Source organism: Cololabis saira, chromosome 17 (assembly GCF_033807715.1).
Source record: "Cololabis saira isolate AMF1-May2022 chromosome 17, fColSai1.1, whole genome shotgun sequence".
NCBI classification, from domain to species: Eukaryota; Metazoa; Chordata; class Actinopteri; order Beloniformes; family Belonidae; genus Cololabis; species Cololabis saira.
Genome location: NC_084603.1, coordinates 9,211,022 through 9,238,878, shown reverse-complemented (window position 1 = coordinate 9,238,878; position 27,857 = coordinate 9,211,022). Strand labels below are relative to the sequence as shown.

Below are 27,857 nucleotides of genomic sequence, written 5' to 3'. Positions count from 1 at the left end.
TCAATTTGATTCAGCTCCACAATGTATGCTTCTCCAAGCTTCTAGTTTTACAAGTTTTAAGGGAAGCTCGCTGCTTAAACCAGACTAACAAGGAAAATGTCTGCAGATCATAAGGCGCAAGGGTATTTTTGTCTCCGGGATCAAGTTAATGCACGGGTGGATAGCTACAACACAATTACAAGTAAACATATTTGAACAAGGACCTCACTGGAGTCTATGATGTCTCTCCAGCTCCAGTTCCCACGCCAGCTGCATGAGAACGCTTTCATGTGCTCCGACATGTTTGCCCTGATGCATCACAGACAGACGCTTCACTCGCTCTCCGGAAGAAAGACGGACTTTAATTCTCTTTTCATACAAAATATTTAATAAATATGACTTTCAAAAATATATTGCCAGATCAACACATAATTATCAAGTTCATAACACAAAAAGTCAAAAAAAAAAGGGACAAAATGTTGCCACGATCTCAAAAGGGTTAACAAATGAGAGAAAATGTGTCTTAAGAGCCTCTTTTTTTGTTTTGTTTTTTTAGAGAAAAATGTGCACAGAAACGAAGCAGACTAGCAGAGCAAGGCAGTGTATTATCAGCTCCTACAGTGTTCCCATTGCCCCCCTACTGTTCAAGTACTCCTGGTCTAGCTTATGATATTACGCTGACTAAAGCAGATGGGAATTTCTGGCGTGTCATTGATGCGACTTGCCTCGCAAGTTGGCGACAGCCTTCGAAATAAATCAACGGGTTAAACTGAAGCTGCTGAAGAATTTTTTTGTTCCCTTAAGTATTTATCCATTAGTGGCAAGCAATATGTCTGCCACCATGTCTAACCCTTGCAGCAGCTGTGATATTTTGTTGTCATAACCTCAACTTGTCTTCAATTAAAAAGGTCTTAGCAACAAATGCTGAAATGTCAAATGTGTGAGTGGAAGAGAAAAAAAAAAAAAAAAAAAAACATTTGTCAGGCCCAAAGTGCCCATCCTTTGTCTTAAGTTCTTTGAAATTTGGATTTTATTGAACTCTTTGGGGAGGAAAAAAAAAGCCGATGAAAGAAATGGTAGGCTTCTGCAGCTATCAAAACCTTCAAACTAGACATAACATAAATAAAAGGAATGATATCTTAAGGCTCTTGATTATTAAGTTAATAAATCAAATATACACAATGATTAATAAAAAAAAAAATGTACATATCTACATGTTCTAAATTGTCACATAAATTCTTCATATTGGCAGCAACTGCTGACATTGAACCCTTTCTTCTCCCTCCCCTCCCCCACAAAATAAAAAATAAATAATAAAGTGGATCTTTTCTCTCGTTTGACAGTTGCTGAAGTCTAAAGCTGAAAAGGCACCTTCTCCAAACAGAACTAGAAGGAATGCAAACACAAACTAAAAATAATTAGCTCTAGTGTCGAACACGTCGGGTTGTTTTAGTCATTGTACAACAATTACACCAGAAGCTCCCTCCATGCACACACTGAATTGAGGAAAATTGAAGAAAAAAAAAAAAAGGTGGGGAGGGGAATGAAATGCACACGAGGACACTTTTGCAAATTGTTCTACAGTGAAATGTAGACCAGTGCCTTGTTTTTCCAGCCAACCAAAGCAACTGTCACTGCCAGTGTAAGCCAGCTTGTCAAAACTTAAATTAACACGGGGAATATCTGAAAATACTGTGGGGTCACAAATGACATGACCATTTACTAACTACACATGCCAAGGCTCCCCGGTTCCACCCACCACCTGGGTGTGAAGGCATAAGGCTTGGTTGCACAGCAACACAGCTGTCTGCTATACAATGTAGTCCATCCTGTTTATGCTGTTTGCCGTCTCCAAGACTCTGTTGTCCTGTTTATTAGTCCAGTTAGGGTGCTTGGATGTTGAATTGGGATTGGAGACGGGCGCCTTCTCATCCCTCTCCACCAGTGTGTATGCTGGCTGTTTGGCAAAGCGGCCTTTCTGTAAGTGCCTCTCCTTGTCGTCCTCATCCCCCTCAGGATGATTTGTCCTTATTTTGGCAATCATTGAGTTCTTATTTTCGTAGTCTTTAATGGCCACAGTGAGGCCCACGTGCTTTTCTATAGGGTTCTTGATCTGGTTTAGCTGCTCCCGCACATTGTTGGTGGTGTTGTCCTCGGAGCCCGTTGCCGGCGCCCCGTTGTGGTTGCTCTGTTTCCGCCTTCGTCGCATGCACCACAGCAAAATGGAGACCAGCACGAGGACCCAGATGACGATGAAGATGGAGCTCAGGAGGGGGACCAGGTAGTCTGAGGACGGAGGAAAAATCAGACGTCAAGAAGACGCTCGAGTTTTACAAGAATCCCACACGTACTCCCAACGTAAATTGCATTTCTGCACGTAGCGCACTAAATCATCTCAAAGCTTTTGCCCGTAGAACCTGACCTGCCTCGAGACTGGGCGGTGTGTTTCGTGTAAGAGAGTGATGAAATAATTATTTCTTCATGGACACATTTTTCTTTGGTACTCAGCTTTGCTGTCATTTTCAGGGCTTGGCTCTATCTCATCTGATCTTTAAAAACAAGAAATCCTCCCACTCTATTTCTTCCCATGCAAGTGCGTTCAAGTCTGTAAAGTTTAAAAAAAGAAAAAAGATTTGATCCATACCAGTTTTGCTGGGTCTTGGCACACGCACTTCGACGATGGCCGAGATGATGGTGTTGTTCCCGTTCCGTTTGCTGACCAGGTCAATGATCTTGTCTGTGATCTCTTTAATAGGACTGTGATCCAAGCGGTGGTCTTCAGTAGACTAGATGCAAAGAAACTGAGCTTTAAATTCCATTTTGTCAGCAAGATATCACTTGTACTTTGTTGCCATGTGATGGCATAAAAAAAACCCAAATGCATCAAATATCCCAATAGGACATCTCTATGTGATAGGAATGCACGCTGCAGGCTACAAATCTGAGTCCGTCATGTGTTTCTGTATTAGTGCATGCTCACAAAATAAACTGGGAGTGGGAGGAGGTACTTACAATGCTGACGTGGATCTCGTTGCTGGCAGAGAACGACGGGTCACAGGTTATAGACACTGAATGCTCCAAGGAGAAATTCTTAACTACGTCCAAGTTCCTCAGCTGCTCACATACTCCTTCTACAGTCAAGCCCTGCACACAAGGAAGGGACTTTTGTTAACGTATGGAGGGAGGAGGGTAATTGATACTAAAAGTCCAGCGCTGGGTTTGCCTCTTGGCAGTGGGTTCAACATCTCTGGCTGACATCCACTCCCACTTAGATTTAAGACCACAAGCTCATGTGCTTGTCACCGTTTGCCATCATGCTTTTAGGCAACTGGCAAATCATCATCCCCTTCGGTGACAGAGTCGCCAGTGGTCTTGTTTAACTAAAACCTATATTATCCTGAAATGAATCCTGCTCTGTGGTTGGATTAAAGTTGGCTGGAGTTCTCAGGAACATAAAAGATAGTTTTCAGACGACCAAAGACAGGGAGAAGAGACATGCCCCCACAATTTGTCTTCACGGATTACATTTCAATACATGATCTATGTCTTCAGCAGCCTTTTCTGGTGCAAACCCTGCTAAAATCATGCTCTTACACACACACACACACACACGCAGGAGGGAAGGTTGTAAGATGATCCCTAGTAACTCACTGGTCGCATCTTGTCCTTGTTGAAGGTGAAGGTGATGTTGGCGCAGCTGTTGTCTTGGTAATAGGCGCTGGAGTGGCATTTGATGGGAGGCTGGGGGGGGTTGGCGTGCCAGCACTCTCCAACCTCGACGCAGGGCTTCACGAAGCAGTGGCCCTCTCTGAGAGCGTTGCAGCTCTGGCCCAGCGGACACCCGCCTCGCCCTTTTGCACCCAGTTTGCAAGATCCCGGCCCGCACCACATCTGGAAAGAAAAATGTCACAGTATTGACATGTCACGGATTTACTTGAATTTTTAGCGCCGTGCAGCTGAAGTTATTCAGTTTACCACCTCAGGCCAGACTCTTGTTTCTTAACAGCGACGGAAATTTTACACGGAGCCTAACAAAGCGGCACCAGTTATCCCCAGACGCTGCTGGTCCCCAGAGCACAAAAAAAAAAAAAAAAAAAAAAATGGCACGCATGCAGCAGGCAAACAGAATGCTCTCCAGACATTTCATGGCTTTTGAAAGTTTTAACATTTGGGGTGTTGCAGGTACAGACGATGCCTGAAACCGATGACGCTCTTTGCAAAAGCATGTGAGTATCGAGCTCTGTAGAAAACGGCAGCAAATATCATTTTCACCCCATGAGCCGTATCGGTGAGGCACCTTTGTTCATCTTGTGGTGAAATGAGCACAATAGCAAGACTTTAAGACGCTACTGTGAAATCAGACAGCCAGTCTTCAGTTCACCCAGTGCTGCAGTGGGATATTCTGAAACGCCATCTGACACCATCTCCTAACAGTGCCATTGTATTTCTTTTCAAAAACTGTATCACCTCAGTATAGAATCTGACTCTACACCAAACCAACTCCACCCCAACACACACACACACACACTCACACAACCACACACACGGCCCTCAATATGGCCCTAATTGCAGTGAAGAACAAGTCCCCATCACAAATACAGCCTTTGAGCTGATAATCATTTTAGCCCAGGGACCTCCGCAGCCGAACCTCTCATTAGTAAACACTGACATCATGCACTTCACAGCTGTCCAGACTCCATATAAAAACACTTCACCCCTGCAGCCAACCTACATCTGAAAACCTCGGTGTTGAATGGTGCTACAGACTAGGGATGGGCGGTATGGACTAAAAAATGTATCACGATAATTTCATGCATTTACGATAAAGATAAAGATGACGATAAAAAAAATACCAATTCAATTCCACCTTTGTAACTATAAATCTATCACCACAATCAGTCTTTGGAGCCCCCAAAACACTGCTCTAAAAGAATACTAAATGCTACTAAACTACACCAAATTGAATTAAATTGATAAAAACCAATTAAATGAGTACACCTGTTTTGCAAAACTGTAATGACTCAAGCTCCTCGCTCTCAGATCTTCCTTCCTTCCTTCCTTCCTTCCTTCCTTCCTTCCTTCCTTCCTTCCTTCCTTCCTTCCTTCCTTCCTTCCTTCCTTCCTTCCTTCCTTCCTTCCTTCCTTCCTTCCTTCCTTCCTTCCTTCCTTCCTTCCTTCCTTCCTTCCTTCCTTCCTTCCTTCCTTCCTTCCTTCCTTCCTTCCTTCCTTCCTTCCTTCCTTCCTTCCTTCCTTCCTTCCTTCCTTCCTTCCTTCCTTCCTTCCTTCCTTCCTTCCTTCCTTCACGTTGTGCGTGGATTTAACGCAGAACCATAAATCCGGTTTTACACAAAAACGTAATTTATCGTTTTTATCGCGAGATGACAAATTCTTACCGTGGAGAATTTTTTTTGGACGGTATGTCGTGAACGGTAAAATATCGCCCATTCCTACTACAGACATAAACTTGCTTTACATTTAGAGGAGTTTGCTCAGACGTACCTTTGTGCACACGACTTTCCCATTGGAGCATTGACACATGTTGCAGTCTTCATCCCATTTGGTTCCATCGGTTGTGACGTGTCCATTAACTAAGCAGTGCTTTCTTGTCACTGTGTAGAAAAGAATGATGTTGGAAACATGTAAACAACATAAAATTTTTGTGTAGATTTCTTTTCTTTTCTCATCTGGCGACAACGTACTTTCTTGGCAGTGGGGTCCGGTCATGTCTGGCGGACACAGGCAGCGATATCCGTTGATCTCGTCCACACAGGTGGAGCCCGCGGCGCATGGAGAGGACTGGCACTCGTTAATATCTGTCAGGGAGGAGGAAAGGCAGATAGAAAATTGCTTCTTAGTGGAACAAAGAGTGCAACCAGACAGAATCTGAATATTGGGTAAAGCAAATCAGCCCGCAAATCTAATTCAATAGCTGCATTCACTGAGATCATGTGTCATCTGAACTGTGCGCGGATGCAAGTTAATAAAAAACAAGCAGAAGTGCTTTAAATCAGCCTCAGACCTTTTTATTTTTTTTGCCCCTTGCAGCTTTTCATAAAAAGGCAGCGTCATTAGCAGGTATGCAGGAGCTAAAGGCCGGACTTAGCAGAACAAAGGGTTTGCAATGGGAAAGAATGTGGCCATCTGAAAGCCTTTAAGAGGGAAAACAATCTGTGTAATCAGTGTCAGAGAGCATGGCTGATTAGCTGCTGGCCTGCTAAGCTGGTTTACCCCAGGGACAACAGCATTGCCCGGTGGAGTGACACCGAAATGGCTCAGCCTGGCGCGAAGCCCAACGCGCAGATAATTGGCCGACTAGACCTTCCATTTGGGAAGGAGGGACGGCGATGGTCCCGCAGCCTGGGTACGGTCCAAGTGACCGGCTCAAAAACGAGGATCGGGGAGGAGCTGGAGGCAGGGGTTAATACTCACTGATGCGGCAGTCTGGGCCGGCGAAGCCTGGGGCGCACTCGCAGCGGTACCAGTTATCCCCATCAACGCAGGTTCCACTGTTGTAGCTGCAGGGAGAAAATTCAAAAAAAAAAAAGGTTGGAATTTCAACACAACCGCAGTTTCTCAAAGACAATAGAGTCATCATTCCAAATAATTTCCCCAGAAAAGCATGCTCCAGTTTATGTAAGAACAGTCCATGTGTTGGGAAAGAGTCACACGTGAGTCTATGAACGGGATGAGAGATTGCAAGCTGTGGGTGACGGACAGGCGACAGAGGGCGTGTGTCTGATCCCGACAGAACCAAAGCATGCAGGTGAAGAGCAGCTTGTTTACATGTACAATCTACAGGAAATGTTTAGCTTCCACTTACCATGGGTGGGGACTGCAGTCGTTGGTATCTGAGAAAGAAAAAAAAAAACAACAAAAAAAAAGGAAAGGGAGGGAGAGACAGATGAAAAGTAGTGAGTGTATTGTTCTTTCTCCCCTCCCTATTGTAGGAGTGTTTGCTACACATGACAGCAAAAACACGCCTGAGCTTGTGTGAGCAGAGGTGTGGTGCGCTGGCGAGGCCGGGACTCCGCGCCGCCTGATTACTCCGCCTTATTAGCACCAAGGTCGACTCTCGCCCTTAAAAAATGAGCCCCGGGTCCCCTGTGCCGTCGTGGATGTACACCTCCGCACCCAGGGTTCCCACCCCTGCCGTTTCTCCCTCACATGCAATAGTTACAAGAGGAATTTCTGTATTGGAGTACATGCAAACAGGGCAGGGATCCCGGGAAAGTCAGGGAAATGGAGGAGGCTTGTAGAACAAGCAGACATGTCACTGTTTGGACAGGAATGCAATGAGAATGAGAGGGGAGAGAGGGCTGTGCATTTATGTGTGTGTGTGTTGGACTTGAAGGAAGAGGGAGGAACATCTGGCTCCACTTTCCCAAGCCCCTTTCTCCCTCCTCCTTCACCTCCTCCTCCTCCTCCTCCTCTTATGGCCGGCAGCAGTCATAGAGGGAAGAGATTATTTAAAAAAAATAAAAGGTTACAGATCTAAAGATGATGGGAGGGAGTCCGTTTTAATCTGATGCAGCACTTCACCTTTGCACTGACGAAATTCATCCTCAGTTAATTCAACCAACTGTGCATATTTCTGAATTCCACTTACTCTGCGTGCATGTGGGGCCCTCCCAGCCTTCCTTGCAGACGCAGGTGAACGAGTCTCCCGTCACCACGCAGGTACCTCCATTCTCACATGGGTTGGGAAGACAACTGGAGTTTTTGGCTAAGAGATGAGAAAGGAAATGGAAAAAAAAAAAAAAAAAACTGTCAATGAGCTTTTCGCGACATTAAAAACACGATAGTCGGTTTAAACATGCACCTAAAAACCAGTCACACGAGGCGAACACCGGCTTTGCTCTATTTGGTTGGGTTTGTTCATTCCACAACTTTGATGTGCGCTGTCAACGTAATCAGGGATTTTAAGCAGATATCTGTCAGCACTCACGAGAGAGGGAGAAATGGGCAAGGAGGGAGATGAGAGAGAGGGGGAAGCGCCGACAGAGTGAAGGGATAAGAACTGTTTATAGACCTCACAGATGTGACAGATCTGATTAATATCCAGGACCAGATGGAGCTCTTCCACACAGCGATCCTCTTTCTGCATGCAGTTCGAGATCCGACCACTGCGACCGTGTTGCTCACCTATGTTGCACGTCGTTCCCTCCCATCCCGGGGAACACTTGCACTGGAAAGTGTCACCCTCATCGTGGCAGGTGCCTCCATTGTTGCACGTGGCTTCATCACACTGACTTTCGCCTGGAGAAAACATTGAAACCATGAGGTTTCTCGGGTCACATATACGTGAATACAGCCATAAGCACATACCATAAGCCTGCATGGGTGTGAAGACAAAAAGAAACAGGCGAGGCTCTTACGGGAGTGGCAGGTCTTTCCCTTCCAGCCATTTTTACACTCGCAGAAGAAATCAGTCACCAGGTCTCGACACGTCCCTCCGTTATGACACGGGTTGGTGCTGCAGTCGTCTATGTCTGGAGACATTGGATGCGAGGAAAGTGATTTATGTGCAGCATATCAATTACACCATCAAGCACTCACTGGGCACGAGGGGAAGTGTGGGTTTGTTTCTAGGTCACAGAACGAGGAGTCCTACTCACTGATTTCACAGTGGTCGCCCTCCCAGCCGTCTCCGCAGATGCACTGGTACACGCTGACTTTGTCGATGCAGGTTCCTCCGTTGCGGCACGGGTTGCTCTCGCAGTCGTTGATGTCTGAATGTGTGGTGAGAGATAAGGTGAGATGGTGAGGCGGGTGATGCGGATGGAGAGGGCGGGCTGACGCGGCAGCTGGATGTGCGAGGTGACCCTGGGGCCTTACTTTCATGGCAGTAGGTTCCTCTGAAGCCCTCCTTGCACTCGCAGCTGAACTGGCCCCCGGCTTGGCTCCGACAGCGGCCGTGCGGTCCACACACGTTTGAAGAAATGTAGCGCTCTCCTCCTGGTGTGCTGTTGGACGCCACGGCGACTGTGCAGCTGTCAATCACTGCAGAGAGGAGAGTCACACTGAACATTATATCCAAGCCAGTCATAAAGGGTTATTTGTTTATGTCAAAACATAAAGTAAACAGTGCAAAGTAGGCCTGTGTTGAAAAGATCGATTATCCGATTTTAAATCGATTCTCATATTAATTCCTAAAAATCGATTCATATCGATTTAAAAAAAAAAAAAAAAAAGTTTTTTTTTTCCATCATTTCATTACAACTTTTGGTTATTTTTTTTGTTTATGCCCAAAAAAGGAATATTTTGTTGGACACGAGAATAACTGGTGCCATGTTTTTGCCTTTAAATATGTTTAAAGGTATGAAAACATTAAAGTTTTCAGTTATAATTGCATAAATTGTCTATATTTCTTTGCTTTATATCCTGTCTTGGGGTTACATTTGCATAAATGTTAAAAACCAAATTCTCATAAATGGGGGAAAAAATAAAAGCGATTTCTTTCGTCCTCTGTTTGCTGCCCTGGATCGATTGATTGATAATTCTGCTCCACACGATGTTTCTGAAAGAGTTCTATCAGCATTCTGGGAGGTGATTGGTCCTTACAGCATCATTATCTGCCAATACTTGCTGCTGAATCTCAATATAATACTAGTAGTAATATGTTGCATAACTACAGTCATATAATTCATGCAACAGCTGAAAAAACTGTTTTATTAACAGTAACCCAAATCAATATCGGATCGAATCAAAGCGTGATAATCGATTCTGAATCTCAAGAATTGGAATCAAATCTTGATATTTGAATCGATCCCCAGCCCTAGTGCAAAGCAATGATAAAACAAGGAAAATATATATATATATATATATATATATATATATATATATATATATATATATATATATATATATATATATATATATATATATATATTTAATCATGAGTGTCGCACTGTAGGGAAACAAGGAAAACAGAGATAAGCCGTTATGCTTTCATAAGCAATTTCAAATGGTTTTGTTCCTCCGCTGTGCACTGAAATCCCCTCGTTTCCCCCCGTCTGATCAGGTTAGATGCACTGGCCAAATTTGCTCCCCTGTAATCACTTAATTCTTGCCAAGAACAGAGAGAATCTCACCGCCCATCTGACTCTGTGGTTGGTCCACTCACTCAATTACACACACACACACACACACACACACACAGACACACGCACACACAGAGAAAGAGAGAGAGGGGGAAAGACACAGAAAAATGTGCATATTCATTGAGGGGGAAAAGAAGAGGTAACCCACCAAGTCATTACCAAGAACACACACGGCGCCATCAGCCTTTTGCCAGATTTTCAGGGAATTTGAGAGAGAGAAGGATCATTGGAAAAGCTCTGCTAAAAGGAGCGGGGGGGCAGTGATCAGCCCTGCTCACCTTGGCCAAGAAGTTTCATTGCATGAAACTAAAATAAAAGGTATTGCCCTCTTGAGAAAATGCGGGGAAAGTGCTCAGGCAAATGGTGAAACTCTGGCCTTATGCTGCGTTTAACTGGAGCAGATCATGTTTCAGAAGTCTCCTGGAAAGAGCCTGTAGTCGGGAGGACGTGTACCTTTGCATGAGGTGGTGCGGCAGTGGTCTTTCAGGTGGGAGCAGTTCTTGCCCTCGTAGTCCTCCGGGCAAGCGCAGTGGTAATCTGTGGCCCGGTTGAAGCAGGGCGCTCCATTCTGACACGGGTTGGGCAAGCAGTAATCAATATCCAGCTGGGGAAGAAAGGTATTGAACAGAGAGCGGTGAACCTGAGAGCTGACATAGTTTCTGCAACAGAAAACAGAGCAAGAAAACCCACAGCATCCTCCCTGCAGGTCTTGCCAGGAAACAACACACACACACACACACACACACACACACAACGCTGAAAGGACGGGGGGAAAAACAAGGCAGAGATATAGGAGCCGTCCTCCATGTCTGGGCTTCAGCGCTGAGGAATGTATCCCACTGTAGCCAGGAGCAACTTCAACAAAGCACTCCATTTAAAAAAAAAAAAAAAAAAAAAAAAAAGGAGGACTGTGGAACAACAGCCATTTAATGGGGTGGGGCAGGAAAACTTTACAACAAACCCTAAGACACAGCAGTCCCAGCAGAAAGGATTAAGATGCTAAACTATAGCAGGGAGGACGCCCACATGGTAAATCAACTGGGCGCAAAGGCCCGTCTTACCTGGCAGAAATTTCCTGAGAAGCCAGTCAGACACAGGCACTGGAAGCCGTTCACGTCGTCCTGGCAACGGCCGCCGTTCAGGCAGGGCGAGCTGGCGCACTCGTCGATGTCCCGCTCGCAGTGTTCGCCGGCGAAGCCAGGGGGGCACGCGCAACGGTAGCCGTTCACTAGGTCCTGAAAAAGAGACAAACTGGGATCAGCCTCATCCAAACACCGTTTGATGAACTTCTTCAGAAGGGTGGAGTCCAAACAATAACTGTCAAACCAGGGAACAAAAACGAGGAGGGCCGGAGGGGGGTATTATCACAGCTCTGCAATTATTTCAACACATTTTCCTGGCAACGGCTCAACACAATAATGTTTATGGTAATTCAATCTACTGTGGTCAAGAAGCTTGTGTGTCCTTCCCTGAGAAAAACCCTGTGAACCCACTTTTCTCAGATTTGATTTCAGAGGAATTCCACAACAATTCCACTGCTGGTTTGGAGAGAACGCTTTACAGCAGCTATTTATATAACCACTGTAAATGGCTCTGGCATTGACAAAGAGACACAATAAAACAAACAAACAAGCTGGCAAACAAAGCACGATACACGATAAAGTTAGATTCTATTTTTGACCCATCACCTACCTTGCAAGTTCCTCCATTCTGGCACTGGTCCTTGCAGTCATTTTCATCTACATGGGAAAACAAATCGGAGGATTAATCCTGAACAGCTTGACTAAGTGGTCTGTCTTTGAAAACAAGTCTGTGCTTTATATTTCCCATGCTAGAGGCCTTTAAAAACATTGCCGGAGCTCGAGAATGCAGCGTGAGAGCTGGATAATGTGGCTGTTGCAGAAAAGACTATTGAGCAATCCCGTCTGCTGCCAAGTGAAACTCGAGCTGCAATTGTTTTGAGCCACCTCTAATCACCGCGGCCTTGGCCACTCACACAAGTCTAATAATCGTACGACAGACCAATTGACACTGCAGGGGCACCACTGGTTTGCTTTTGCACCTCTGTATTTGCTGCTTTTATTTAATGTAGGTATTGACTGAGCAGAAATAAGGCAGGAGTTTGGACAAGTGTCCTGCTCCACAGGTGCAACCGACGGCATTACACTCACTGATGTCACAGTCCTGCCCCTCCCAACCGGGCAGGCACTCGCAGAAGTATGCACCAATCAGGTTGCGGCATGTGTTGGCATTGACACAGGGCTTGCTATCACATTCGTTTGCATCTGGATGAGAGGGAAGAAGAGGGAAGGAGAGGTCAGTGGCCTGCAGGCGTGCAGCTGTGCAGCTGGCAGACATGAGGGGCCGAACGGAGGACCTGACCCCTCACCTATGAGACACGTCTTCCCCGTCCACTGTGATGGACAGTGGCACTTGTAGCCGTTAACCAGGTCCTGGCAGGTACCCCCGTGATTACAGGGGTTCGGAGCGCAGTCGTCAACATCTGTGGGAGAAAAGGGCGATGTGGTTAAGTGGATGGATGTTTCCTGCAGGTGGACGGTGCAGATGGAGCTCAGGCTCACCGATGGTGCAGGAGGGCCCCCTCCAGCCCGGGGAACACCGACACTCGTATCCTTGACTGGTTTCTGAGCAAATCCCTCCATTAGCGCACGGATTGGAAAGGCAAGCGTGTTCCGCTTAAGACAGAGAAAAAAAAAAGTATTTATGACCGTTATTTTGCGGTTGTTCTGGCTACTGTGAATAAAGCAAAAATCTGATGCGAAGCCTCCAACTCTCATCCCCGGAAAACCCAACTCTTCTGACCAGTTGCTCTTTGCTCCTATCCTCCTATCTCACTCTCATTAGCCGCCCCGGCAGACCACACCATCAGTAAATCATCTTTCATGCTATGTTGACCTGACCAATGCACCGTGACTTCCCTCTGACTCCCCGCCATTCTTTTTCTGAGAGGCGGCACATGATGAGAGAGCGGCGGGAGAGAGGGGCAGCCGCAGCCCGGCAGTTTGGCCTTTATGGGCCAGTTAGGGATGAGCGCGTCCCTAATGAATCAACAATGAATGATTCACTCGGGGAATAATTAAGCAGCTGTAGGTGATCAGTGGACGCCTCTCGGTATGCTGGGGGGGAGAAAAAGGGAAAAAAAAGATGCAGCGCTGCATCCAGGGGCCTGTATGTTACGACAGTCTGACATATCTGCTGGTCGGCGGACCTCTTGTTACGAAGGGCACGGTTCCCTGACATCTCTGCAGTTAAGCTGTCAGCACCTTGGAAGACTCAGATTTAATGAGGAAAGGAAGAAAAAAAAAGCATCTTCATGGTAAGGGTTGGTTTAAGCCGAGCCGTAGCTCCACACCCATCAGTCTCAAGAAGCTAAAGGATGCCTGGCCTCTAGAGATCAAACTGGTGGATTACCTGACATTGAGGAGGGGCACTTACACTCAAGTTACCACCTCCTCTGATTACAAACTCAATGCACCTCTGACCTTTTGTCTGCAGACTCGGTGAGCCCAGGGCATTCCCACCAATAGTAACGGCAAACACAGTTACCGACCTAACAAAGCTCCTGCTTTCACTCCAGATTCCCGTGCACTTGAAATTAAACAGAGATTACAGGGAATCCTGGAGGTGCTCAAGAATTTAAGCAGGAGTACAAGTCACTAGTTCAGCTGAGGTTTTAGAGTTTAAACCAGTGTTTAACCCCCGATGTGACATAAGAAAGTCACATGACATCTTAAACCACTTTGAAGTGTCATTAGCTGCTGTGGTTTGACCTGCAGCCAAAAGGTGAGCTTAATCACAATTGCTGTATCCTTAAAGTAAATTAACATCACCAATAGTCAATAGCCCGTTTTATTAAAACTCACCTGTATAAATTTCAGCTTAACAAAATGAAAACTAAATTTCCTTTTACTATGCCATGAAGCTATGAAATAGGAAAAAAAAAAACATAGACTGTGCCGAGTCCAAAGATTCACGCCAAATCATTGCATACTTTGACGTTTAATTTGGCCTTCAATCTGTAGCTTCTGGTTCAGCGCCCAAATGGAAGGTGTGAATCAGGAGCCAACTTCAGCATACTCCCTGTCTAGAGGCAGTTTAACTCCAAATCAGCCGAACCAACGTTTGCTGCCAGCTGCAATCAAGTTCAGCTTCAAGCACCGCTGCCGGTTAAAACCCAAAATGTACTTAAAGTGCAGTAAAGTTAACCGACAGCATGACTGGCTCATAGTGGTTGGACCTCTTATGCATAGCAGTAAAACACAGCTGAATGTGATGGTACGCAGCATCAGCGGCACTCACCTCTGTCACAGTTGGCTCCAGAGTAACCCTCAGCGCAGGTACACTGGTACTTGTCAGGTCCCGTGTTGCTGCACGTCCCTCCGTTCAGGCATGGCTGGTGAGTGCCGCAGTAGTTCAGGTCTGACGGAGGGAAGGGCGGGATTTCACAGAGATGTCATTTTTTTTTGTTTTTGGACATTGTTTTGCTCCCATGGCAACAGCAACTTGAAAAATAGGAAGGACAATGAACCTTTATCACAAAGGTGGCCGCCCCAGTTGGTGTCGCAGAGGCACTGCCACGGCTCCACGCAGGTGCCGTGAACGCAGCCGGGGTGGGGGATGCACTTGTCGCAGTACTGTCCCTGCCAGCCGTATAAACACCTGCAATGCACACAAAATCACACCGTCAGTCCGAAAAAGCAGCCTTAATGCAAGCACAACAACCCCAGCAAAGTTCACAACAATCACAGCAAAAGCAGCATAATCCCTGTGCTTTCTGAAAATGTTAATATCTTAATCTTCCAATTATTCCAGATTCTTTCACAAGCAATTAAGCGATAATCTGAGCTTAATGACCTACACATCAGCGTTTGCAGCCTGGAGCCGCACGAATGAAACAAGGAGGCAGCAATCACGCCACCACGGCTCGGCTGTAGCTTTAAAGACCACAAATGAATTTTAAGCAGCAGCGTGTTTATGCAACAGCTTTTTAACAATACTTGGGCACAAGGAAAGAAAAGAAAAAAAAGAAAAAAAAAAGTATTTTGCATTTTACTGAACAGAAAATAAACACGAAATTATAGCTCCGATGGGATCTTTAGCATGGCTAACATCAGCATGCGGCCAGACGATCCCTTTAACGACATATTATGGCTGTGGCTTGGCAGTGACAACGCTCCCTTGGAGCGCAGAGCTCAGCCCCGCTCTCAGCTGTTACACTGCTGCTCATCCTCGTTCCCATGAGTCAGTCGTCAGGCCCGCGTACCAGGAGGGACCAGAAGAAAACTGCTTGCCGACCACGAAGGGTCCGGGACCACAATTACGCCGATAACACTGCCCCTTTTCTTCCTCGGCTCCGTAATTAAGACAGCGATCCTGGCCGGGCCGATAAGGGCTGCTCTTTGGAGGTGGCAAAGCAGCGATACAGTTGCTGGTGTGGAGCTTTTAGTGGCAGGAAACACGCTGTCCCTCTGGGGGAGCGGCGCACTGATTAGCCTCCAGAAACGGATGGACTGTAAAAATAAACGTGGTGCTTAAGTAACCATCAGTCTATGATTAAAGATACCTTCAAAAAAAGAAAAAGAAAAATGTGCCAATCGCCTCCGTGAGACGCGGAGGAGACATCAGCAGCTGGATCTCACGTCATTTGCAGTTTTTACGCAACAAAATTACTGGGGAATGTGTCAGTAAATCATGCAGCACTGCTCATGCCCGGGAGGATATGAACGCTTCTGAAAAAACTTTTTGTCTCCACAGCCCACAGGTTGACTGTCGTTAAACCATTACCAACAGGGAAAATGGATTGTCTCATCCGAAAGCTTAAGACAGCAGTTGGCCTCTAAAGAAAGTCATTATCTGGGCAGCTGCCGACATCAAGCGACAGGGTACGTGATTTTGCCTGCAGCCAAAGTTGCTTTGTTTTTAAACATGCGGTGACAACCCAATGATGGGAAACGTCCCAGCAACTTCAATAGTAGAAGAGCTTGTTTGGAGAGTTTGGTTAATAAGAGTTAAAGGCAGAGTTTTAAATGGTGCCACACCTGTAAAGAGACAACTACGTCTCCCTTGTTCTGCCAGTGGCCACATAACAAGCTCTTACAAGAAAACCTGATGAAGTCAAAGCATGGGAACAACAACAAAACTGCTGAACAGAATGAACAAACCCGACCATTAATGCACCCGATTTATGGCCAAACACACAACTAGGAAAGCATCAAGGGCCTGAACTGTGGAGAGACTCAGTGAAAGTCGCTCTTACAGGATGACGACAAGATACAGGTATTAAAAAGGCCACACAATGCTCTGATACCATCTATGCCTTGCTTTTCCTCTGGCTGTGTGCCTAAACAGCTTTAGGAAGCCATTAGCTAGTACATAAACAATACACTTAAAAGCTCATCTAAATGTTGCACATGATTTGGCTGATAACGCTCGCCTCATTAGAAGGTTGGTTGCACTCTCAGCACTATATCTCGGGAGTATGGCCTCTCCTTTTCTCCATTAGGCAGCTCCACACCAAACCGACACAAAAAGATTTACAAACAGCTCATCCTACATCCTTGTTAAAGCTCCTGTACTGGCCATAAAAAAAAAGAAAGAGAAAAACTGCCACAGCGGAAGATTAGAGTCATGACAGGACATGGTCGCGACAAATTCTCACGCTACTCTCTGACCCGTGTGTGGTGAAACACTGACAACTCCTACTAATCAGCCCCGCCCACTTACTTGCATCCACCTGGCTCCTTACACGACCCGTGTTCAGTGCTGCAGCCCTGTCGACAAATAGCTGCAGGAGGAAAAACAAGATCAGGTTTACTGCAAGATAAACAGATTCAAACTTACTTTGACACTTTGGGATTATATTTGTAATGTAGCCTTTGACATGTCTGCATGTACAGTGTAAGTAAACACAACCATGCCTGACTAGTAATGTAAAATCAGAAGTCGGCTATTGTACGGCTCAGTTTATGAAAGACTAGAGGAAAAAAAATAAAAATGAAACGAGATGCAAAGAAAATGCAGCAAGATCTCAGAAACAAAGATTAATTCATTGCAGATGGTACAACAGACCATGCATCAGCATGAATCACACATTACAGCATGGCTGGATAGCTTCTGCAGACAAGTTTGCAATGAAACGCTAATCCAACCGTCTAATGCTGCCGTCTCCATCTGCATTTCCTCGTAAATTGATGTCTGCCACGTCAGCAGGGCTTACCTGTGTTGCAGTCAGGTCCGGACCAGCCTTCCAGGCACGTTTTATTTCCATTGTAGTCACATGTGTAATGCCCAAAAAACTCGTCCCGTGGCCGACAAAACTTGTTGCAGCCGAATCCGTAGTAGTGCTCGTCACAGGTGACCCTGATTTGGTACTCAAACTTGGCGAAGGGGCCGTTGTGGATCAGCTTCTGCCACTGTGGGCTGGGGTTGATCATGCCCGAGTGAGAGGCCTTCTCTATCAACTTCCCATCAGCACCTAAAACATGAGTGGACACAATCAAATTCACCGTTAAATGTATTTCAATCCTATATTTTACCCCGTCAACTTAACCCAAGTTGGAGTTCAGATGTTTGAGAGAATAGCGGGGCGCAGCGCCCTGACATTACAGTTTTGGGTGTTGCAATGTCTTCTTGATCATAAATTGGGAACCCAAAAATACACCCACAAGAAATCCTGACACAAATTGCAGATGATCTCTGAGATAGCAGATTATATGTAATTAAGGCAACTATGTTAGCTGGAGAGGAAGAAAAGTACAAGGAGGAAATGCAGAAAAAAAAGGAAAAGGATGCCTGTAATGAGCACATTTAACTGCTTTTTTTCTCACGCTCCCTGACCAACCCCCCCCCCCCTCTCTTTCCTCCTGTTGGTTTCTGATTCGAAGCTTTACAGCCTGAGGATAATACTGGACTCTGATGCTGCTCTCTGATTCTGCTCAGGCGAGGAAAGAACCGCAGTCGCCATAAATTACAGTGTGAGGACACCGATGCCGCAGTCACTGCTGGGAGGCCTGCCAGCATACCATCAGCACTTCTTTCCTGCCTTTTCATATGCATTTGTTTTTTGTTTTTTTTTAAGCAGTCAAAATAGTGTTGAAGTTTACACTTCTGCACACTTAGACATCTGCAACTTAAATGTTAAGCACTGATGATGTTGTGATTGTAAAATGCACACAGACTTAGACCCGGGACCAGACTTATTTTCTCGTCAAACACAAAGAGGTCACTGCTCTGTCAAATGGGCAGCGACTGCCCCGAGAGCCAAGGGCTCTAATGAGCTTCACACACAGAGCAAACACACTCGAAACTGAGCAAACAAGCTCAGGCTGATCTTTAGACACTACACTGTCTACTTACAAGCCCCCACACATTAGCCGGGCTCATTCGCGTGCCCGTGTAGCACTCGCTACTTCGTGTCTAAATCTTCCACCTGGGAGAGAATGAAAAAATATGCCAGAGTCATTATTTACTGTTGCTCACACACGGGCAGAGGTGAGTGACCGCATGGCGAATCGCTTCTCTCCGTAGTGATGCAATGCAGTGCAGGGGGGGAGTCATTTATTTACCATGTTGTGGCGCGTATGGGGGTTGTGGCAGCGTTGAGAAATCACAGTGCCCAGTAATATTTCGCAGCAGCACAGCATCTAGAGTGGAGCCGTGCGGCATTTCTCTAGCGACCGCTGGCCGGCAGCGTCAGGAGTAACAGCCCTCTGCGACCTGCTGCCGGGCCTGCAGCTGACCGTAAATCAAACCCAGCTCATAAAAATGCATTTGATTCTTAAGCATGGCCTTCTTATGAATGGTTTAAAGACAAAATACAAACTCACATTTTTCTGAAAGTTTCTCAAACACCTTAAAAGGGGTGGGAATCTGAAAATGACAGCGCTTGCTTGCCCAATTTACCTAAAGCCGAGCTTTTTATTGTGATTATAGGCCTGTTTAAATCTCAGTTAGGACAGTAACAACATCTAAAGCTAACAGAGCGGTGACCCAACCTGATGGAGCTCAGAGAGGCTTAACCAACACTGTGTACATACTGTGAGCTTTTCACACCACGGCCCTAATGGTTCTCTGGGGAACGGCAAATACGGCGGAAAGACAGAGATCTTGTTGGGCTGGAACAGGCAAACGTGAACAGAATAAGACCCTGTCCTCATCTGGACTCATCACACAGTGTCCAGAACCCGACCAAGAAACCAGCAGGAGTCCCTGTAAGCAGCCAGAATTAAGAGTTCAGACGTTACCTCTGTTATTCCCACAATCGTGGGAGAAAAAACACCCGGACCCCTGGAGTCTCACACTGAAAGTCTGGCTCCGTACACCTGGGAGACCTGGGACTCCAGCAGCATGACTACAGGCCGGTTGTGGGTCCGGGCTGCTCGGTCTGGAGGAACTCAAGGGTTTCACGCCTCAATGACAGTGAGACATCGTGACCCTGACCCCGGCTGGCAGCACCTGCCATCAGTCATCGGCCAAATGAAAACATTTTCATAGGCTGGTGGGGCATGAACCTCCCCTCCTCCACTTCACCACCCCACCTCATCAAAAAAGAAAATTTAAACAAAAAAACAACAGCTCTTCTCCCCTACAGGCATCTGTCAGCCCCCCCCCCCAACCCCCCGACCTTGTGTGGGCCTCAGAAAGAGAAATTTCCTTCCTTGACCTCCAACATTACTCCTCCCAAGCACAGCTACAAGGAAGAGGAGGAGATAGAAAAGGAAGAGGGGAGCGAGATAGGGCTGTGCGATTAATCGATTTTAAATCTAAATCGGATTTATTAATCAAAATCGATGTTAAAAAAGGAAAATCGGAAAATCGATTTTCCTTTTTTGCAGCTGGCTGCATTACAGACAGAGCTCGTCTAGTCATCTTTGTTTGGTCAATAAAATTGTAAATGTTGTCACTTTACTAAACTCAAGGAGGATTTACAGTATCTTTCAATTGCACTTCATTCCCAATAGGGAAATTTGTTTGCTATTTTTCTTTAAAAATAAAGATAAAATATTTGAAACAATTTATTCCATTGTCTTTTGTAGTTTTACGAAAAAAAAAATTGAAATCGAAAATCGGGTTTTCAGAGAAAAAAAAAAAATCGGGATTTTATTTTTGTCCAAAATCGCCCAGCCCTAGAGCGAGATGAAGATCGCAGATGGGGGGGGGAAGTACTCAAATACTCACCAGTGGTTTCGTTGTTGAAGTCCCAAGCCTCCACTATCAACGTGTAGGACCTCTGAGGAAGACAAAAGACACAAGGAGTGTAAGCAAAGAGCAGAGTCACAGCATTACTAAATAACACCGTTGATGTGACACCCATAAAGTAGGAGGAGTTTTTGTTTTGTATCACTCGTGGAACATAACTGGTAAGAGACTCGTATGTTTCAACATTTATAAATATCACACACTTTCTTGTCCCCAGTAAAAACACCATGTTGGTATGCTATTACATATATTGAAAAATGTACCATACTTAATTCCTTAAGAGGCCCAGGAACAGACTCCCATTACCGCTCACCTTGTCAATCTCATCTGTCAAATCAATTATTTCACTTACAAAGTGTATAACAGAAACTTGTGAGTGTGTAGAAGTGGCTGCAATTATCTTATTAAAAGTGAATAAGCCTGGGGTGGTGAAGGCTGAGCCGGCAGGGTGTCTTACGCACCAAGAACCAGCAGACTCTCCCTGGTAAAGTTAGGATTGGTCAGAATATAGAAATAAATAAAGGACACTTCACTTTAAATGGATAATTTATGTCTCATTTTCAACTACTGTAACCTTGCTCTCCAGAAACTGTTTTTCCACATGTTTATAAAATGCGGCAAGAAGAGGATGAGGATGATTTCCAGTGTTCTGAGAGCAGCCAGTCTTGTTTGGCAGCATGTGTGGGGGATTTTAATTTCATGCTAATTTATCAACTTCAAACAGCGTGCCACGGATTCTGAGGGCAGTTTGGGCAGAGGTGCTTCAGGATACTCCTCAAAGCAAAAAAGAAGAAGAAAAACATCAAGCCTGTGTAATAACCATGGGCCATATAAAAGGGGAGAAGGAGACAGCGAGTGAATCAGGGCTTCACTATAAAAGGGCCCGTCTAGATTTCAGCAATCCCAAAAATCGCTTTGTCTGATTCAGGGCCGGTAGCGCTCACACCAATATCAGCTTACACATCCACCCTGCCCTGAGCTGCAGTCATGAGGGAACCCGCAAAAGCATCCGCAAGCACGCGAGACACCATCGGGGAGCAACTGGAACCCAAGTGCAGTTGCTGCGGCACCCAGCAGAAACGCCGCTCGTCATATTCACGCAACTCCCTGCCGCGCTGCATGTGGAGGCATTTCAGAAATTTTGCAGCGCCACTAAGGCCCTCTCCGCTGTGATGACTTCACTATAAACAAACCCGCTCGAAGGAAAACCCCCTGCTCGCCTTCCACACAAAGAGAGAAAAGGGTATGAGTCACTCTCGGAGCGTTTTTTTTCCCCTCCGTCTTCATTGGTTCACCTTGTTTTCTCAGGCATTCAACTTTCCATCTTTCCAGGAGACATTTGTCTCCGTCCCCGGCAGTATATCACTGCAATCAGAGCCGCTATTATTTGAAATTCCTTGCTCATCAGCAACAAGGTTTACTGTATATTCCGAGTCACAACTGGTTGCAGTCGCTTCACACAACTCCACCAAGTGAGTCAGTGACAACACGATACCTAATCAGCTACTGCGTTGCTCCAACCTAGAGCAAGTTATTGTAACAGTAAGAACTCTGCTGGCTTCTCTTCAAGCATTAAACAGTATCATGTTAATGCTTTGGTGTTCACCTCCCCATTGCAATACTTGACACAGCTGCAACAGAGCTTTAGCGTTTTAGCACATGTCCCATTACAGGATTCATTTTCAAGCTTAAACAACTGCGCTGAAACGCATCATCACAATAGATTTAACCGCTCAACTTGAAACCTCTCCGGGCTTGGGATGACCTACAAAAATAACTCCCACGCATGTGACAACAGAGCAGAACAAGTAGTGACCTCATCCTAAAAAATAGGAACTCGGTTGCGAGATCATTGAAGTCACAAGGAGCTACAGTAGATTAAAATATGACAATAAAAAAGATAAATAAAAGAAGAAGTATAAAGCAAGTCACCCTCCAGTGATCTGTACAATCTGAACATTTTGTTTTTGCTTTTCAAAAGTATTTTACTGGCAGTTACACCAAGAACAGTAGGACAATGGATCGCTGCCAACTGCAAACATAAACAAGCCCGGTTCACCTGCCGCACTATGAAACTTCACACACTAAACACTGCAAAGTTGCAAGTCAAAAAGATAAGTGTCAAATAATGTGTGTGTTTGTTTTATTTTTAAAAACTGCCTACCATTGTAAAAAACTGCACTGCACCCAAGTTTTAGGTCACTTTAGGTCTTAACGATTGAACGAAACATCTACGGGAACACAACGACACGCCCATGTCTTTCATGATTTCAACTTGCCTCGACATGGAGGATTGTTGCTCTGTAATCTTTATAACCAGACTGGTTAACGTATTAATGCAATATCAACACGATCAAACCAAACAAACAGACAAAAAAACAAGAAGAAAAAGAAAACATGGAAACCGTACGAACTCCCTGCTCATCTGGAATTCATGGCATGCTCTTTATTTTGTTGCATCGTCAAATTCGTGTTAAGCAAAATGTCAGGATGGCTCGATCCATCGGGTCGCCTCACCATTATTGGGATGTTTGCATTTGGACAAAATAACTGCTAGCAGAGGGTGAGATACTGCTTGACTCCTCATCCACAAACACTCCATAACTCCTTAGTGCTTATCAGCTTGGAACCTTCGGCCACTGCCAGGTTCACTTTTCCCAGGCTCCCAGCTGACTCACTACTTCTCTTTGAACTGCAGAGAACACACACTCCCTTTCTCGCTTTCTCTGACACACACTGACACACACGCACACCCACATACACACACAATAAGTGTGGCCATATGTCTTTTTATCTTTCTTGGCCAAGCAGACACTGTCCAACAGACAAGCAACACAAGCGATAAAGATCCTTCCAGTCCAAATCACGCTTACTTGCCAAAGAACACTACTGAATCCTCTCAGTAGGGGAATTTTCCTAACACACACTCTCATCCTGTCCTCCACTGAAAGCTGAGCCATCCGTACCATTGCTAGGAAATGTAACAACATAAAAATGGAGAGCAAGGTCTCATGGAATAACGGGCTGGAGCCAAAGGTTGAAACGAAGGCGAGGCCCAGCAGATTAGACTGCTCGAGGCCTTCACTCAGCACAGAGGATATGTAAACAGTCTAGTCAAAGAGATGTTGACCCTCAGTATCGGTTTTCCAGAGCCAATCGCTTCAATAGTATCAATCTGCAACCTAGACCGCAGCCTGCGAAGTATTGCACCCTTTTTTGCCATTAAACCCATTCTGACTCATGAAGAGCCAACTCTTGTGATCAATTTCAAAGCCACTGAAAGGAAGGAATGCATTGTTTCTCCAGAGATTCCCATTCCAAGAAGAGTTTGGGAAAGACCCTTGTACAACCAGCATCTTACCAAATAACCTGCTAAGTAGGATTGGACAGAATCTCACCCCGACCAAGGCAACCGGCACCACAAACAGGTTTTATCACAAGGCAAAACAAGATCAAAACATGAACCCGAGCTCCAGGGATGAAAGCCATGTTGAGCATTTAACTAAACAAGCAGTAATCTGTCTTGTGCAAGGGTCACTAACTATTAAGGGAAACAAAAACAAGGCACAGGTTATCCCAATTAAATGTATTTAGAGTGCATGCCATGCTTCTATGCAGCTTGAAAACAAGTATGATAAGCAGTGAAGCATGGGAAACTATTGTGTGGAGTCACATCGACAAGGCACTGCAAGTACACTAGACAAAAAGACGAGAACAGGGAGAGGTAGGGAGGAAAAAAGAGAGAAGACACATTTCTTTACGTCTTTCACTTCAGTAATCTGCATTTAACTGCCACATCAGAGCAGAGTACATAAACCAAACATGTCATTACTTCTCCAGCAGCCAGCAGCACTTCTACTTAAGTGCTGAGCTCACTATTGTACTGTGGCACACCTGATTTATGTTCTCAGATGGCTCCGACGAGTCAAGAAATCAATCGGGCTCCAGGCTTTAGAGAATTAATGGAATTGTTTATCAAGGTAAGTGAAGAAGAAAAAAATCCAGTTTCATTTGGATATAACTAAGAGGAATAAGGTGGGAGCGGAGGTAAATGTGAGATGAAAGGACCGGCTCATGAATAACCAGTTGGCAATGTGAGTTCACAAAGTACAAGAGCTCAGTCTCAAGAGCAGTTGGATCGATCCAATTTTGGTGGGGGTGGTTATTTCCTTTCACAGGTGGGCAAATACGCTGAGGTGGCCAAAGAGACAAGGTCATAGCCTGCCTGAGAGCCAACTTCATCACTGCTGAGTCTACGACAACTGCTTCCTGTTGCTTGCCCTGAGCTGGCATTACAGCTGCACTGCCTCCATTATGCTCTGTAATCCTCACTGTAGTCACCGAGGGCACACTATTGTCCCCGCTTGATACACTCTGAGGGCCAATGGAGCCAGGGTCTCACTCCTCTGTGGAAAAAAAGCGTGAAAGCAGACATCACGGACCCATACTAGTCCCTTAAACACCAGTGTTGCTTTTGTCAAAGACGTCCGGCCGACATTGTTCGGTTCAGCTGGACGCCTGGCCCTTGCCCTACCTGATCCTAGCGCATGTGTGTAGCCTCATTAAGTGCAGCAGTTACCGTGGGTGGCAAGGTTAAAGCGATGAAATGCCTGGGGTCCAACCGAGCGTGACTTAAACAAAGCCCTTTGCCTGGACAAGAGGCCAACTTCATGCAGCTCACAAGAGAGGATGAAGGGTAGAAGAGGAGGAGGGGGGCTTCATGAACTCTGAGTACCCAACAACCCAATTGCACCACATTGCCATCTGTCCACAACAACCAATCAACTGGTGAAAAGGACAAAGAGTGATATCATACCTAACCTGACAATTGTTAATGTGCACTGAAGTAAAGCACTTGATGTGAAGGATCAGAGGATCCGGTCCTTCCCAAATCCTAGTCTGGCTGCTCCCAACTATTTGGCAGCATCAGGCTGAATTAAAACTAGCTACCTGAGCTCTCTAGTTTGGAGGTCCCAGTATAGTTTCAGCCTGGAAAAAAAAAGAAACCATCACTTCTAGAGTGTCAGAAATAAAACAGGTAAAGCCAACACAGTGTTCAAGCTCAACATGACACCAGGTTTTATGTTTCTCAACACGTGCCCAAATGGGACAGACTCTCAACTGCTAAGATGAAATTAATTAAGGTGTGAGAGTTCATGCCAACTTTCTGTTGCCATGGTATAAAAATAAACAGGAGCCTTTGTTGTTGTTTTTTCTCTTTAAAAAAAGAAAAAAAGGTGCAAGGTGTGAGTGTTAAAGTGAAGCACACATGAAAAGTACAGACAGTATCAAATACCATGCTTAACTTCCTCACATGTACCTTATAAAAAAAAATAACTACATGAGGAATTAACAGAGAAAACATGCACACACACACTGTGACTGACACGTTCTCACACTCATTTGGACCATCAGTGTGTACAATGCCCGTCATTATAGCACAGCTTCCATCACAATTGAGATAAAAATAGCTCTGATGTTGCAGAACACACACATGCAAGCCCAGTGTACCTCTTAGCCATCAGGCACAGTGGATGAGTTTGTGGGCCAAGCTGTGGGGCCAGTCAGTCTGTGTAGTCCCCCCTCCCTCCCTCTCTCCCTCTCTCTCTCTCTCACTACATAGAAATGTGCTCCAGCATAGCAAATCATCTCTCTCACGGAGCTCCAACACTCCCACAGGCCTGTCAGGCCCATTTATTTACCCCAAGAGGAAGAGCTGACACTTAAAGAAACCAGAAAGTTGGTTTTGACTCTGGAGCGGCTGCTCGGTGCAACAGGACCGGCTGAAGGGAGGGAGGCTCAGCAAACGTTTCATCTCACTTTTAATCTGTTGGACCTGATCAGGCAGGGCGCAAAACACAACGGGGTCCCCTACTTTCAAATCATTGGGAGCACTTTGTATTCATTTATTTATTTTATTTTATTTAATCTTTTGGTAAACTGGTGGGTGTCTGAATCTGATAATGCCCAAATGATGACTTTTAAAGTTCATTTGAACGTTTCCCACCCCCCTCTCTCAAATCACAGATTGAACCTTTAAGCCAAATTCTGGCAGCTCAAGTTTAGTAATATTAAAAAATAATGTCTAGGGGCTGATAGAGGAAAATACAAGCAGCTGGGAAATCACTAGATCATGAAGAGACCGGTGGGAGTATTTGGTCTTTGTTTGTTGCGCTTTCTAGACACTTTTGTTTTTTTTCTCAGGGTGCAAGTGTGATTGACAGGCAGTAATTGCACATAACTGCCCTGCAAACCGACATTTTTTTCTCCCTCTCTCTCCCTCTCTCTCTGTCTCTCTCTTTATTTTGTTTTGGAGATGCGCGTCAGGGAATGGGTGTTTTTGTTTGCTTGTTTTTTTTTGTTTTTTTTTAAGTCTCCAAACTCACCGGCCAGGCAAAGCTGAAGGGCAAAACTATCCTGGACTTGTCATTCCTGACAGCGTTCTTGAAAGAAAACGTATTCCCTCCGAGGACCGGCGTAGATCCCATGCCGAAGCTGCAGTGGCCCGCAGGGGAAACCCTGGACTGGTATTCCTTCAGACAAACTTTAAAAAAAGTATCGCACTCGTCCCGCGAGCACGGCCGCCGCGCTGCGCCGCTCCGCGCGCCGCCGCCGCCGCCGCAGCACACGCTGCTCAGCAGCTCCCCGTTCACGTTACTGTGCATCGATAAGATTTGCAACTCGAATTGTCCCGATCCCTCCGACACCTGTTGGGACAGACAGGACAGTGAATGCAGAGGAAAAAAAAAAACTTTGAACTTGACTTGCGAAAATCACATGGGCGCACGGGCATGGGCAAGACTGAAAAATATAAATGACATTTAAACACGTACCTTCAGCAGACAGCAGAGCAGAAAGACAGCCGCGGCTGAGCCCCGTCTCAAAATCATGCCTCCGGACTGTTGTTGTCGCCACTTGGCTTGCACTAGTCGTCTGGCCGGCACACGGCACCAGAGCTGTCCTCTGGTTTACGCATGCACGAGTGGAGAACAGCACTTGGATCTGCGGAGCACGGAGTCACGATTCATAGAAGAGCTCTTCCCCACTCCCAGCTCCTCTCCTTTATCCCACACTGTCTGTCCACTTGTTGCTGAAGAAAGTTTACACAGTAGTAGCCATGCGGCGGCCGAGCCCACTGCCTGCTTGCTTGCTTGCTTGCTTGCTGACTGACTGACTGACTGCTGGTCCGAGCTGGAGCTACTCAAGTTCAGCAGAGAGGGAGTGTCTGCGGGGCCCCGGGCCTCCATATTCATGAGCCCGACGCGCTGAGCCCGCCCCTGTCAAGCCTGATTTATGCTTCCGCGTTAAGACGACGGCGTAGGCGTGTATTATTTTTATAAGAATATATTTGTATCTAGATCTTTTTTTTTTCTCTTATTTAGGTTATAAGGATATAAGGTTATTATACTGTATGTATATGTATTATATGCAGTACTCGAGTTGTAAAAAAAAATCAGGGGGGATGGTGGATTTTTATTGGGAGAGATAACTTGTACTGATTACAAATAATATAATATATTACAAATAATAGCACTGACCAAAACACCTGCAGAAATACTG

The 27,857-nt window shown here is 45.6% G+C and overlaps 1 protein-coding gene across 1 annotated transcript; it reads right to left on the bottom strand.

The window, feature by feature from the left end:
* Positions 1 to 327: 327 nt before the first annotated feature.
* On the bottom strand, positions 328 to 27,457 carry jag1b (jagged canonical Notch ligand 1b). Its single transcript, XM_061746190.1, has 26 exons — positions 27,131 to 27,457; positions 26,684 to 27,004; positions 20,277 to 20,328; positions 17,317 to 17,574; positions 16,824 to 16,884; positions 14,629 to 14,759; positions 14,400 to 14,519; positions 12,662 to 12,775; positions 12,469 to 12,582; positions 12,251 to 12,364; positions 11,772 to 11,818; positions 11,141 to 11,314; positions 10,533 to 10,683; positions 8,815 to 8,979; positions 8,595 to 8,708; positions 8,355 to 8,468; positions 8,122 to 8,235; positions 7,586 to 7,702; positions 6,800 to 6,827; positions 6,409 to 6,494; positions 5,679 to 5,792; positions 5,479 to 5,588; positions 3,631 to 3,870; positions 2,992 to 3,123; positions 2,624 to 2,765; positions 328 to 2,265 (listed from the first exon to the last, which is right to left on the bottom strand). Exons 1-26 carry the CDS (start codon positions 27,185 to 27,187, stop codon positions 1,790 to 1,792), a joined length of 3,666 nt encoding a protein of 1,221 aa, XP_061602174.1. The 5' UTR covers positions 27,188 to 27,457; the 3' UTR covers positions 328 to 1,789.
* Between the last annotated feature and the right edge of the window lie 400 nt (positions 27,458 to 27,857).